Genomic DNA, 14015 nt, shown 5'->3' with positions numbered 1-14015 from the left:
CTTGCTGAAAGAAGCAGCTTGAATATAAAAGCATTTGGTTTTGAGTGATTTAGGTCACTACATAAGTTTCATAGTTCCATTTGTGTTAATTCATAATTTTAATGACTTCACTATTATAATATATAGTTTAGAAAAATAAATGGATTTTCTTTTTACTGGTTGTGTAAAGAACATCTATACATATCATGCAATAACAATTTGCTCAATTCACAGACATTTATCATCACATTTATTAAATCCTACCTAATATTCTGAGCCGGTTCACAGCTCCGTGCAGTGTGAAGAAGGCCCACAGAACCTGAGAGGAGTCAACACACAGAAGACGACCACGTGCCCCTCCGTTGACCCCATGATGCACCTCCCCATTAGCCAGAAAAGTAAAGCTGAGCACATCGCCTGCTGCTGGCACAGGAAAACCCCTGTAGACCACCCAATACTCCTTACGGTCCAGAAGCACCTCTGGGTCAGCTGGCAGCTCTCCAGCATTGAGGGTGCCTGGATCACAAGAGGTCATACCAAAGAGAAGAGCCCCAAAGTAAGGTAAGCCTAGGTGGCCCACCTCCATGTACAGAGTCTCGCCAACCCGGACAGGCCTGTCACTGAACATCAACGTCCTGCTGCTGTCCAGGAAGTGGGTACATGCAACTGTATGATCATTTGAGAGAACCACGTCAGGGCCTCGCACTGGGTGAAAATGCAGGTCAGCATCAAGGGGCATGGAGAGCCCGCGGGCAGCCCTCTGTATGTTGAAGGAGGTGGAAGAAGAGGGTGCAGAAGAGGTGGAGCAGCAGGGGATGAGTTGGTTGTAGTTGCTGAGATTTAATGTGGCAAATTTAGCTGCTGCGGCCTGGCTGCTCTCTAGCTGGTTGTTGCTGTAGTTAGCCGAGTCGTGGTTGCTCTGGGGAAGATAGGCACTGAGTCTAGCACTACTCAGACAGCTCGTGCCCACACTCTCAGCAAACGTGCTCTCTGCAAGAGGAAAGGAAGACCAGTGAGACGTTCTAAATAATAACAAGCGAAACCACTTTAATTTCTTCTGCTCTAATAACAATGCCTTTTTACTCTGGATCTGCAATTTACCCCATAACAGCAGCTGTAATGAACTTAATTTGTTTGTGAAGCTGCCATGTTGTTTTTGCCTCCAGCAAGAGCATTTACTCTTCATAACCTGGGTGTGACGAATGAATGATGAATGAATAGCTCCCAGTAGGACCAACTTTTACCTTTAGAGGGAACAAGCTAGTGTTCTAATCAGACTTCTGAGGTAGCATAAAGATTGAATGGTCTACAACAAAAAAGAGCACTCTTTGCTATTACCTAAGCAAATATGTAATTACTACAATACTAATTTCTCACTAGAAATGACATTAAAAGTTTTTAAAAAACACAAACTCACACCAACCGCAACTTTTTACACCATTTTATTTTTCAGCTCAACTGTCGGATATCAGACAGTGAAAGATACATCTGAGCTATATTCAAAAATCGATCACATGAAGGTATCTCAGTAGATAGTATGTCACACAATCATTGGATTCAGACTTGTTTTACTGTTTGCCTACCTCCATAGGCAGCTTTATTCAACATTTGGATGCAACCAATGTAAATAATTATTTCTGCCCTCTGACTATTCTACAGAGGTAGCAGATGTTTAGAATAATTAAAAAAAAGAAGATATTTCTCATATTGCACTCATAGTTTTGATTTGAATACATCACATTCAATCCGATGGTCGCACACTGTATATTGACACCAGCTGAAATGTATCAACGTAGCCTATAAGCTCAGATCAGACCATACTGCATCTGCAGAGTTTCTGAACTAGAGCCCTGCTGGGCCTATTTTCACGTCATAGTTCATCGGGCCTGTTTTAGGCTTCTCCTTATTTTTATATTTTAGACATCCATCAATTATGGTGATGAAAATGATTTGGAAACAACATGAGACCATGCTACTGCGACTGTCAAGACCGGCTCGCACGGTGTTTTGTCCCGGCTATAATAGCAGCGAGCGTGCCTTCATCGCAGCTGGAAGAGTTAGGCTATAGAAAAAAGGAGTACTGGATTAAAACTAGGGTTGCTTCCAACCAGAGATTAATTACTTAAATTCTAAATCATAATGAGCCTTCAATATGTAGATTAGGCTATTCCATGTTCAAGTGCAGGCAATAGGCTAAAGCTTGCTGCAACGTACAGTAATTACCATGAATGTGTCTGGGGGAAATTGTAAGGAGATATTTGAATTATTTATTAATAATCTATTATTAACAATCTTTTATGAATCAGTATCACAAAGATGAAGTTGACGATCGTGACTCGCCATCTCCTCATTGAATGCGCCTTTAGAGAGAATTGCATCTTTACGGATTACATAATGAAAGAGTTTATATATATATATATATATATATATATATATATATATATATATATATATATATATATATATATATACACACACACACACACAAATATTTGTTTTCTTTATTTTACAAAAAATTTTTTGCTCGAGGTGGCACCTCAATGTCCTGTGAAGCGCGCTTCAGCTCTGCACAAACGATATGCACCTAATAGCACACATTTATCTAGGTTAACGTTTAAACTAACATTGTGATATGTTTGAAGTGTTTTATATCTATAGATTTTATTTTAGGCAAGTCGTGATGATTTGAGAAGGCTAAATTGATCAAAAATATGATCAACTCACTGTCTGCCGCTGGCCGCTTGGATTTAACAAACAAAAAAATGTTCCAAACATATTTCTATATTAACTTAATAAAGAAACCAAAAATAATCACTTTGCCATTAAAAACAAAACTGAAATATTTTAATGGCTGCAACAGAGAGAGAGAGAGTGAAATTAAAGACATGGGCTCCAGTCGGACTCGGGCCGAGAATTCTGATAAGTTGTCGGACAAGGGCCAGGTTAGGGCCTAGATTTGTGGCCTGTGCAGGGCTCTATTCTGAACTCAGTGTGACCCCCTTGTGACTCTTGAAAATGAACAACTCCTGGTCTATAGTCTGTTGTTTGTCATAAACAGTGCATCCAATTCAATCCATTCACACTGCAGCTGATTGGTGGCCAAAAATGTGTAGGTCATATGTCACACAGATCACTTTTTTTTTTTAAACAGCAAAAATATTTGTTTTATATACACTGCCATAGCAGTAATACTGTAAAATATTATTTCAATTTAAAATAATGGTTTTCTATTTTTATATACTTGAAAATATAATTTATTCCTGTTATGTAATGGATGAATTTCCATCAGTGTTACTCAAGCTTGTGATCCTTCAGAAATCATTCTAATATGCTGATTTATTGTCATATTATATTTTTTCTATATACAAACCCGATTCCAAAAAAGTTGGGACACTGTACAAATTGTGAATAAAAACAGAATGCAATGATGTGGAAGTTTCAGATTTCAATATTTTATTCAGAATACAACATAGATGACATATCAAAATGTTTAAACTGAGAAAATGTATAATTTTAAGGGAAAAATAAGTTGATTTTAAATTTCATGGCATCAACACATCTCAAAAAGGTTGGGACAAGGCCATGTTTACCACTGTGTGGCATCCCCTCTTCTTTTTATAACAGTCTGCAAACGTCTGGGGACTGAGGAGACAAGTTGCTCAAGTTTAGGAATAGGAATGTTGTCCCATTCTTGTCTAATATAGGCTTCTAGTTGCTCAACTGTCTTAGGTCTTCTTTGTTGCATCTTCCTCTTAATGATGCGCAAAATGTTTTCTATGGGTGAAAGATCTGGAGGCTGGCCATTTTAGTACCCGGATCCTTCTTCTACACAGCCATGATGTTGTAATTGATGCAGTATGTGGTCTGGAATTGTCATGTTGGAGAATGCAAGGTCTTCCCTGAAAGAGACGACGTCTGGATGGGAGCATATGTTGTTCTAGAACTTGGATATACCTTTCAGCATTGATGGTGCCTTTCCAGATGTGTAAGGTGCCCATGCCACACGCACTCATGCAACCCCATAACATCAGAGATGCAGGCTTCTGAACTGAGCGCTGATAACAACTTGAGTTGTCCTTGTCCTCTTTAGTCCGGATGACATGGTGTCCCTGTTTTACAAAAAGAACTTCAAATTTTGATTCGTCTGACCACAGAACAGTTTTCCACTTTGCCACAGTCCATTTTAAATGAGCCTTGGCCCAGAGAAAACACCTGTGCTTCTGGATCATGTTTAGATATGGCTTCTTTTTTGGCCTATAGAGTTTTAGCCAGCAACGGTGAATGGCACGGTAGATTGTGTTCACCGACAATGTTTTCTGGAAGTATTCCTGAGCCCATGTTGTGATTTCCATTACAGTAGCATTCCTGTATGTGATGCAGTGCCGTCTAAGGGCCCGAAGATCACGGGCATCCAGTATGGTTTTCCGCTTTCCTTGACCCTTACACACACAGATTGTTCCAGATTCTCTGAATCGTTGGATGATATTATGCACTGTAGATGATGATAACTTCAAACTCTTTGCAATTTTTTCTCTGAGAAACTCCTTTCTGATATTGCTCCACTATTTTTCGCCGCTGGCAGCATTGGGGGAATTTGATGATCCTCTGCCCATCTTGACTTCTGAGAGACACTGCCACTCTGAGAGGCTGTTTTTATACCCGATCATGTTGCCAATTGACCTAATAAGTTGCAAATTGGTCCTCCAGCTGTTCCTTATATGTACTTTTAACTTTTCCGGCCTCTTATTGCTACCTGTCCCAACTTTTTTGGAATGTGTAGCTCTCATGAAATCCAAAATGAGCCAATATTTGGCATGACATTTCAAAATGTCTCCCTTTCAACATTTGATATGTTATCTATATTCTATTGTGAATAAAATATAAGTTTATGAGATTTGTAAATTATTCCATTCCTTTTTTACTCACAATTTGTACAGTGTCCCAACTTTTTTGGAATCGGGTTTGTTATTTATTACGTTGAAAACCATTAATATTTTATAATGAATTCAATAATGAATTTATTAACATTAATATTATTTTGGAACCTGTGATACTTTTTATTAGGATTCTTTGATAAATAAAAGGTTATTTATTAGGATTCTTTGATAAATAATAATTTTATTATTTATTATGTGTTAAATTGGTTAGTTATAATGAAAACATATATATGTTGGGTTAATGTGACACTGAAGACTGGAGTAATGGCTAATGAAAAATCAGCTTTGCATCACAGAAATAAATTATATTTTAAAGTATATTAAAATAGAAAACCATTATGTTATATTTTAACAATATTTCACAGTATTATTGCTTTTTCTGTATTTTTTGATCAAATAAAAGCAGCCTTGATGAACATAAAAGATTTCTTTAAAATATTTAAAAAATCTTACTGATCCCAAACTTTTGAATGGCAGTGCATATAAATTGATTTATAGTGAGATTCAAAAGTCAGATAACTAGTCAAATTGCTTCTTTTTTATTATAAATTATATTAGCAGCATAAACATCCGGCATAAAACCAAATGGCAGTGTGGATTATTCTGCCATTTGCTAACATGCTAACATGAGCAGCTGAAAGACAAAAAGAATATTATCAACATAAACATTTAAATTCAAAATTCAAACAAAAAATAACATTAATTTGAGTATGTACTTCTTTTGCTTTACTCAAGCTGCAGTACGGGTCACAACACAAAAACGGGTCCAACTTCACAGCCAGTGAACAGTTACAATGAAATAATCAAAATTATGGACTGGATGATTTAAGATATAGAGCTCAATAAAATTTTTTTTATTATTACTAAAGGTAATTTTAAGACATTTTAAAACTTTAGGTAATTATTTTGAGGTAGTATGTAGTTTACCCCAGATTTGGGGTGTATGGTGGGCCATGATTTTTATTCTAATGTTAAGGTGGTCCATCACTTAAAAAAAGTTTGAGAACCACTGGTAAAGATGGTTCACTATGGTTCGTAGACAAATTGTAATGTTTAATTAAACAGGTGATTTCCGTACACACATCAATAAATCTTTCTGCCTATAAATCTCTCTTTGTAAGCCAACAAAATTGACAAGACAGGCAAAACATCTCTATAGGTCTGGGACTGGTTAGCTTTTCAGGTAGGCAGGGATCCTCCAGGAACACACAGCAGCCCTGACCAAACATGGTCAATGATCTTCCCAGACAGAAGGTAAACAAAGTCCTCCAGCACTGGAGAAAAGGAGCGTGAAAGAAAGAATGATAAGCAGGTTCAAGAACCAGGTTCAGTTTACTGACTCCCATTCTCAGACTTAGGATGTTTAGTGTCCACAAATGGGAATCTTTATAAACAAACAAACAATGTTTAGTTATAAAATCGGTGATCTCATTAGTATTTATGCATAAAGTCGAGTGTACTCCTGGCACACATACTTGGATAGACACTGACCTCCAGTATACTGAACATGTGGTTTGTATTTAGTCCTCTAATTCTGAGGCTGTCCAGGCTCATTTGACTTGCACATTTCAGAGCTGTCAGTCTGGGTGAGAAATTGAATCTTAGCACCTCATTTGAGATATTCCTCTGACATTCAGCCCTTGTATGTCTGTGCGGCCTCCTAGAGGTAGTTCAAACTAAGTTGTAGGGCTGCAATCTAATCATATGTAAAATGCGCTCTTGAAATGGCAGTTATTCTAACTAGCTGATGCTAGTTCTAAAACCATAGTTGACACTGAGCAACACTTTGCCACAGATGTGCTTGTAACACTTGTGTCTATATTGTAACTCTTGTTCTGTGTTAAAAGTGTGAGATTAATTGCAACCCATTGTGCTTTAAGGAGGATACAGTTAAGAACCACAAACATGAATAAAAAATGGAAATGTTAAAAAAAAACTACAAACCTGGCAGATGTACAAGACTGATGGTTAAGTGGAAAGGTTTAGAGAAAGGGGTTTGATTGATTAACAATCAATATCTAACCTGATGAAAAATATTATAAGGATACGCAACATAAGAAAAAAGCCAAACATGAGTTGAGATCCCTGCATGAAAGACCCACTACTGGCAGATCAACATGATCAACATCATCAACATTCCTCTCCAATACGGTAGGAAGAACTGTAGTAACATTCACACACTGTGCTTACATAAACTGTGTCTTCAGTACTTATTTTATTTTTGTAGTATGACAATAAAATAAGTAGTATGTAGTATATTTTATTATTAGACGTTCGTCTAGAACTATCAGGGTAGAAATCTACATTTGGCTTCATTTGAAGTCAAGCTTTAAGTGTCACAGCCAGAGTGACATGTCCCAGATGACCCTTCTCTGACCTACTTAGAGCTGCAAAAGTTTATGAAAACCAGTGGCATACCACAAATCTGTGGGGCCTTCCCACAGCAGTGATTTCATGCACAAATGCTTGTAGCGGGGGGGGGGGGGGGAGTGGTGCTGCTGATGGACACAGTGTTATTTGGCACAATCTAACCCTCACTTTTAGACTTTTCTCATTATTTTGACCGTTATGTTTTCTTTTCGTCTTTCTAAATTTCTATCATTTCAAAAGTTTAAATGTAGTGGTCTACAAAGTTAGCCACTGTCAATTATTGCGTGTCTTATATATACAGTATATCTTTAATAATTTTGCAGATTGTTCAGCCTATGTCACCTTGTCACCTTTATTTGTATAGTGCTTTATACAATACTGATTATGTATTTCATGGTAATATTAATGCATGTCAATGTTTGATTTTATGGACATTTTTTGGTACTAGGTAGAGTTGAGAACCACTGGTGTGTTAACAAACTCACTGAAAGCTATAATGCTCCCACTACAGCTGATGTTTTCTGCAAAACTATTAAGGAAAGACTGAATATTCAGAAGTGAGTTAGATTATCTGAGCACCCACCCAGCAATGTAACTTCTTGTGTGATTCCGTAGATGTCTATTATGGCCCAGAGCAGGCATCCAACGCTTAGACCACAGTGGAAGAGGATGGGCTCTCCATCATTGATGCTGTAGAAGACCCGTCCATGTCGGTCAGCCCAGAAGGCCAGAACACTGTCCCGCATGGCCAGCCTCTCAGGCAGGGCTTTGGCCCAGTATCCTGGCCGTGTCACCAGGTCAGGGCAAGCATATTTGGGGATGTCAGCTAAGACAAGATTGCTAGGGTCTAAGCTTGTGAAACCAAAGCGTAGAGCTCCGCTCCAGCCTGTGTGGACACCTGAGAAGCGCAACCGCACCTTCTCATACAAACGCACAGGACGCTGGCTGAAGGTGATGCCATTGCAGAAACTGTTCTTCCGGGTGGCCCGGCGCAGTTGTGTGTCCAGTCGTATATTTTTGCCCTTGGCATGAGGGTGAAAACGGGGAGACCCGATGCTGACTGGAGGGGCAGAGGTGTGGCGCTCTACTCCACTGTTGGAAACAGTACAGTACTGCCGACTGGCCACTGGGCGATGCTGTAGGCTGGAGTCTGTTGGAATGGAAGCATTAAAGCATATTAGAAACAAGTAAAAAGCCACAGAATACATGTAATGTAATACACATAAATATAATTTATGTATGTAAATTAGTACAGTCAGTAAAAAACTTATGGTTGTAAATTAGTTCTTATTAAAGGGCTAAAAAAATCAGCATTTTGTACATCTACCAAATGCATACATCCCAAATACACTGGGATTTTAAAAGACTATAGTGAAAAATCTGGGGGGGGGGGGGGGGGGGGAGTTCTGTTTAAACTGGGAATAAACAGTTGTAGGATTCTGAAAGTCATTTTTCAATTTAACTTTTACACTCAAATAACCAAAATGATCATTTGAAAAGACAATGTAATAATAAATAAGACCATTTTTACTAGAGGTATAAAACTTTTGGATCCCATTGAATAGCCTTTATTCTTTAGTTGTTTAGCCCCTGTAGTGTACTGCCCAAGAGCACTGGTTTTCACTATAGTCTATAGGCATCTCTCAAGGGCACTATTCCAGGAAACAATGGCATATAAACAGCAGCACTAAGGAGATTGATGATGACAATGTTGACAGTACTCTAATAATTCACTGGACATACTGCTGAATCAAAGCAGAACAAAAACTGGATGTGTCTTAAATAGCATTTTACAAGTACAAACTCAAATACTTAAATTAAGCACCTAATAATGACATTCGGTGAATCTTTCAAAGATATGTCTGGGTTATATTTCACATTAAAATCAAAAGAATAGGAAGTTTTTATCATTTTAGAACCATTCCATTTTTTTTTTTGCATGGTGATATATATATATGTATATATCCATTTTATATATATAATTATAATATATGATATTTATATATATATATATTATTTGGCACGGTTTTTTATCACGATTAATCGCATTGTTATGCACAAAATTCAATAATGAATTTAAAAGTAGTGTATTGTGCACTTTTTTTCATTTAAAAGTACTGCTATATGAACAAAAGTGCAATAACATTTGGTTTGCAAACACTTTGGACAAATAAGGTACTTTTTTTACAGCAGTATTCCTTTTACATAGTAGCAGTTAAAATATTTATTGAAAATCATATTTATAACATTAATGTAATCAAATTAAATATAAAACCAAAGTTAGCCTATTTGCCACTGCCAGGGCATTATGTTTTTATAGAAAATATTTTATAGTTTGTCATAGAAAAACAAGTTATGCTCAGAGTCCAGAGCCTCGATCGTAGCATTGTAACAGGAACCTTCTGAGAAAAGACCTGCACTATCGTGGGACCCAACGCAACAGGGTGCGGTGCGGGAAAACACTTGATGGGTGAGTAGAGATTTGTCTGTGTGGGATGCGGCAGAATAAGGGTGCATCATACTAGGCAATCCGTGCCCCAGCATCTGACCCCCAAAGCCTGGTTTGTTTGACTAATGTGATCGCTCCGTGCCACACTCGGGCACGGTTCGTTTAGCCGGCCCTGACTTGGTTGAAAGAGGTGGGCCAAAGCGCTGTTCAGTTGGGCTCGGTCGCGGTACGCATGTAATGTGAGTGGAGCGTGAAATTCTGATACGTGAAGCATGATTGCGTGAACATTTCTGAGCGGCAAAGGTGATAGATCTGTAAAGCAATATATTGTGAGAGGGCCATGTGTGTTACCGCGTCCCAAACGACTCAAAATAATAAACCACAAAGTTAACAAAACGATGCACTCCACTGTGCTGAGCGAGAGCGCTTCTCTGCTGCCTTCACGTGCTATTCCTATTTCCCACTTATGAAGTCGTGAGTGCTGCTGCAGTCTTAAGGGATCTTCGCACTGAACGCGTGGTGGCGCTGTTTTGAAAACCTAAACCAGTGTAAACAAACACAGAAGAATTCCGAGTATTCCGAGAGAGAAGAGAAATGATGTCGAATTCTTGTTATCTTTGGTATCTGAGAGAATAGATTTATTCTCACATACTTAATATAATTTCTAAATTCTCCACTGAATTATATGATCTGGAGTGTCCGTTTTCTTCCAAGTGTTATGACTTCCGTGTTAAAAAAAATCAAGTGTAACATTTTTCTACACATGAAATATGAAAGCAAATAGACATATGATTATGACGATATATTTTCTGTATGTGTCTTGTATGCAGCTCATGGTATAACAATAAAGGATGTTTATGACAATAAGCAGTATGGCGTTATTAAACATAGCCTACAAGGAGTGCTTTACGGTGCGTTTCCACTACAGCATCAAATCTGCGCTCAGTGCTGCTTGCAATTCTACAACACCACTGCTTCAGGGCATGTCAAATTTAGGGCGAAGCACTAATCTGAAAACAATGTTTACACCCTGTTTGCATTTCATCATCTTCTTTTCACAGCGATTGGTTGTCGCCCGGCGTTTTTCGATCATTATTTGCATAAAGTCGACGAATGCCCAACCTTTTCGACGCTCTCAGCCACTCTCAACGCTTTCAATCCCATAATGCACTGCACAAGCGTTTAAGCTCAACTTCCATAGGAATGAATTTGTGTCAGGGTGTGTCACAAAAAGTTAAAAAAGATGTCGCGAAAAAAGACATTACATGTTTCAGTTTCTTGACAGAAACGACCCTTTGTGGGTGTGACAGAGACATAGAATACACATAAAAATACATAAAGTATATAACTACTTTCCATTGAGTCATGCCTTCTACTTTACATTCCATCGCGATAAACTGCATTGAACTGCAGTTTGTGGATGGGCTAGAATGGCAGGTTTGAAGTGTTTTCCATAAACAGATCATAAAATACAACAGTCACCTTCTCACTGGCTGTGATTAAAAGAGCTCTCCACTGATTTGTGTATAGGCTTAGGAGAGATGAGAGACATAAACGCCACTTGTGAAGCAGAACATGTTTTTCGTGGCTTCCAAATATAGGCCTACACTATCCAATCAGAGCTGTGGCTAATGACAATGCCACTGTCCATTCCCTTGACTCCTATCTCCTAGCACACACACAAGTGTCTATAGCACTGTCTATGCTATAAATGTTACATACAAACAATACATCACAGGCATGACATAAAATTTGAAGACCAAGATAAAAAATAATTTTAAATAAAAAAAGTAGTGTAAGTAATGATTTGAATTCCATAAATAATACCTCAAATTAATAAATCCCATATTTCCAATCCTCATTATTCATTCAGTGGAAAACATGCCTCTTCCTACATTTCCTCAAAATTATATTTTGCTTCTTGCACATTTCATGACACTTTCAAAGTGAAATGTCTGTGAGTGGTGCTAAAGCCTTGCTTAGTTTTATCCAAAACAGATGAATGTGAATCTGGCAACACTGTATTATGTTGGTTGTTGTATTTATCATGATAGTTTGTAAATGAAATGTCCAGTGACTAACACTAAAAGATAAATGTTTCATTGTGTACTACCTACACTGAGCCCTATACTAAACCTAACCTGTTAACTAGAGCAAAGATCAGATACATAAAACATAAAACTTGCATAATAAAATGTTGGGAATACATACATAACTGTCCTTAAATAATTTTTTTCCAAACAGTAATTCCCTTTCAAGGGAACTTCGAACTGCGTCCTCTAGGGGTCACTATGGGGAATGCCTCGTCGTGACCCATGTCTGAAGCATACATTGAAAAACACCAACAACACGTTGGCCGGTGACACCCCATGACGTCACTACCGGTGAGACTATAGTATAAATAGGCACCGGGAGAACACGTCATTCACTTCTTCGTCTGAAGTTTGCATCCGAAGCATGGCAGGAAGCTAGAGGACCCAGTGTCTCGTTTCCTACTCAGGGAACCATGGTTACATAAATAAGCTGAAACGTTCCCTTTTTTAGGAAATGTATAGTGTGAGTCTGTCTGCAGTTTTTTTTGACAGATGGTTTACATCATGTCCTTCTCATATAACCACATTATGCTGCACTCCGGCCTGAAAAAATTTAAATCCATTCTCGTCCCACATCCACAGATTCCAGCATACTAGTTATGCCAACATATATATATATATATGTATTAATGTGCTGGTGGTTATGTATGTATAATCCTTCTGTGGGATTTCTTTGCAGTGTTTTTCGGGGACCTGTGGGTTTCTGTCCTTTCTAAGGTAGGTCCTCTGTGAGCACCCCCCTTGGCTGAATTCAGAAACCGGGTGCTTGACTTGCAGTGTTACTTCACTCGTCGATATTGTGTCCAGCCGATATGATAGCCCTGGTTCCGGCTTCATGTTTCCTGGATCATGCGGCCAGTTCATAGGCTTCTGCGGAAGCCCCTGGCACGGCACTGCAAAATTTCCAGGATGTCCGGCTAGGTTGCCCTGGGTGGCTTCCTGGTCACCAGGATATCCCCTCTTGCTGAGGCATCAAGCGGGAAGTATAGGTGGCATTTCCGAGAACTTTCTTATGTAATGCTGTCTCAGGCAGTGCTCCCCTCGCCTTAGAGGGTTGTATTTGAGCTTGCCTCTCCCGTTCAGTTCAGTACCTCTGGGTATCTGTGAACCAATGCTTGGGAAGCTTTAAGTACACACTCTAAGCTCTGTGTACTTTCTAAAATCCACATGGTGGTATGTGCGCACGTTGAACACTGTGCGCACTTTCTAAAATCCACATAAGTGGTAAGTGTGCATGCTGAGCACTTTGCGCACTCTCTTAAATCCAGTATTAAGTGTGCACACAAGACTCTGTGCACTTCCTGAAATCCTGTGCGGTAAGGGTTACGCATATTAGCTTCGTTCCCTTTCTCTGAGTTGGTCAGACCCCGGTACCTTGGGCTCCACTCAACGAGAGTGTCTCTATTAACACACTTTCAAGCATTGCTCCGGGTTATTGTGAGCATGGTGCTTCCTGTCAAGCACTCGAGTTCTCTCCCCTTCTGAGAAGTTGGATTTGTCGCTCCGTAGGCTGTTCTCATGGTAGTATTAGCAGTGCTTGAGAGCACACTATTTCCATGTTGAATTCAGAGTTCTCCTATCATGTGAGAGTGGAGTTCTCTGTTGTCCCAGGTAGGTCGAGCTCCCCTCTCGGTTAAGAGTTGGGTGTTTGCCCCCTCAGCTAGATATTTACTGCTAGCCACTCCAGCATTTATACCTTAGATCAAGTTGGTGACCCTCGAACATATTGGTTTTGGGATGCACCATTCCATCTATGTGCTGCTCTTTCAGAGTGCCACGAGAGCCCCTTAGAACGGTATACTAAAATCCATGTTATGGTAAGTGTGCACGTGAAGTCTTTGCACACTTTCTAAAATCCACATTGTGGTGAGTTCGCACGCTAGTACTCTGCCTTCTTTTTTAAAATCCTATATGGTGAGGGCTTCACGCAGTTGCTTCGTGCCCTTTCTTGAGCTGGTAAAAGCCCCGTTCATCTTGGGTGCCACTCCCCTTCTTCCGGTTCTTCCAGTGCCTATTTATACTATAGACGCACCGGTAGTGTCATCATGGGCTGTCGGCGGCCAATGTCTTGCTAGTGTTTTTCAATGTATGCTTCAGACATGGGTCATGATGAGGCATTCCCCATAGCGACCCCTAGAGGACGCAGTGTCTCGTTCCCTACTCAGGGAACCATGGTTACATAAGTAA

General features: G+C 39.2%; 1 protein-coding gene across 2 annotated transcripts in view; it reads right to left on the bottom strand.

Moving 5' to 3' along the window:
* Positions 1–14015, bottom strand: part of LOC109075005 (E3 ubiquitin-protein ligase NEURL1B-like) — a 38634-nt gene that overhangs the window by 3074 nt on the left and 21545 nt on the right. For both annotated transcript variants that reach the window (XM_042769703.1, XM_019090989.2), the window contains exons 2-3: positions 7870–8436; positions 244–969 (exon numbers count right to left, since the gene is read on the bottom strand). In XM_042769703.1, the coding sequence (XP_042625637.1) occupies positions 244–969; positions 7870–8436 (1293 nt within the window). The remainder of the gene's footprint in view (positions 1–243; positions 970–7869; positions 8437–14015) is intronic.

The sequence above is a fragment of the Cyprinus carpio genome, chromosome A14 (genome assembly GCF_018340385.1).
Source record: "Cyprinus carpio isolate SPL01 chromosome A14, ASM1834038v1, whole genome shotgun sequence".
NCBI lineage: Eukaryota > Metazoa > Chordata > Actinopteri > Cypriniformes > Cyprinidae > Cyprinus > Cyprinus carpio.
The sequence above is the reverse complement of the archived record's forward strand: the minus strand, read 5'-3'. Positions and strand labels throughout refer to the sequence as shown.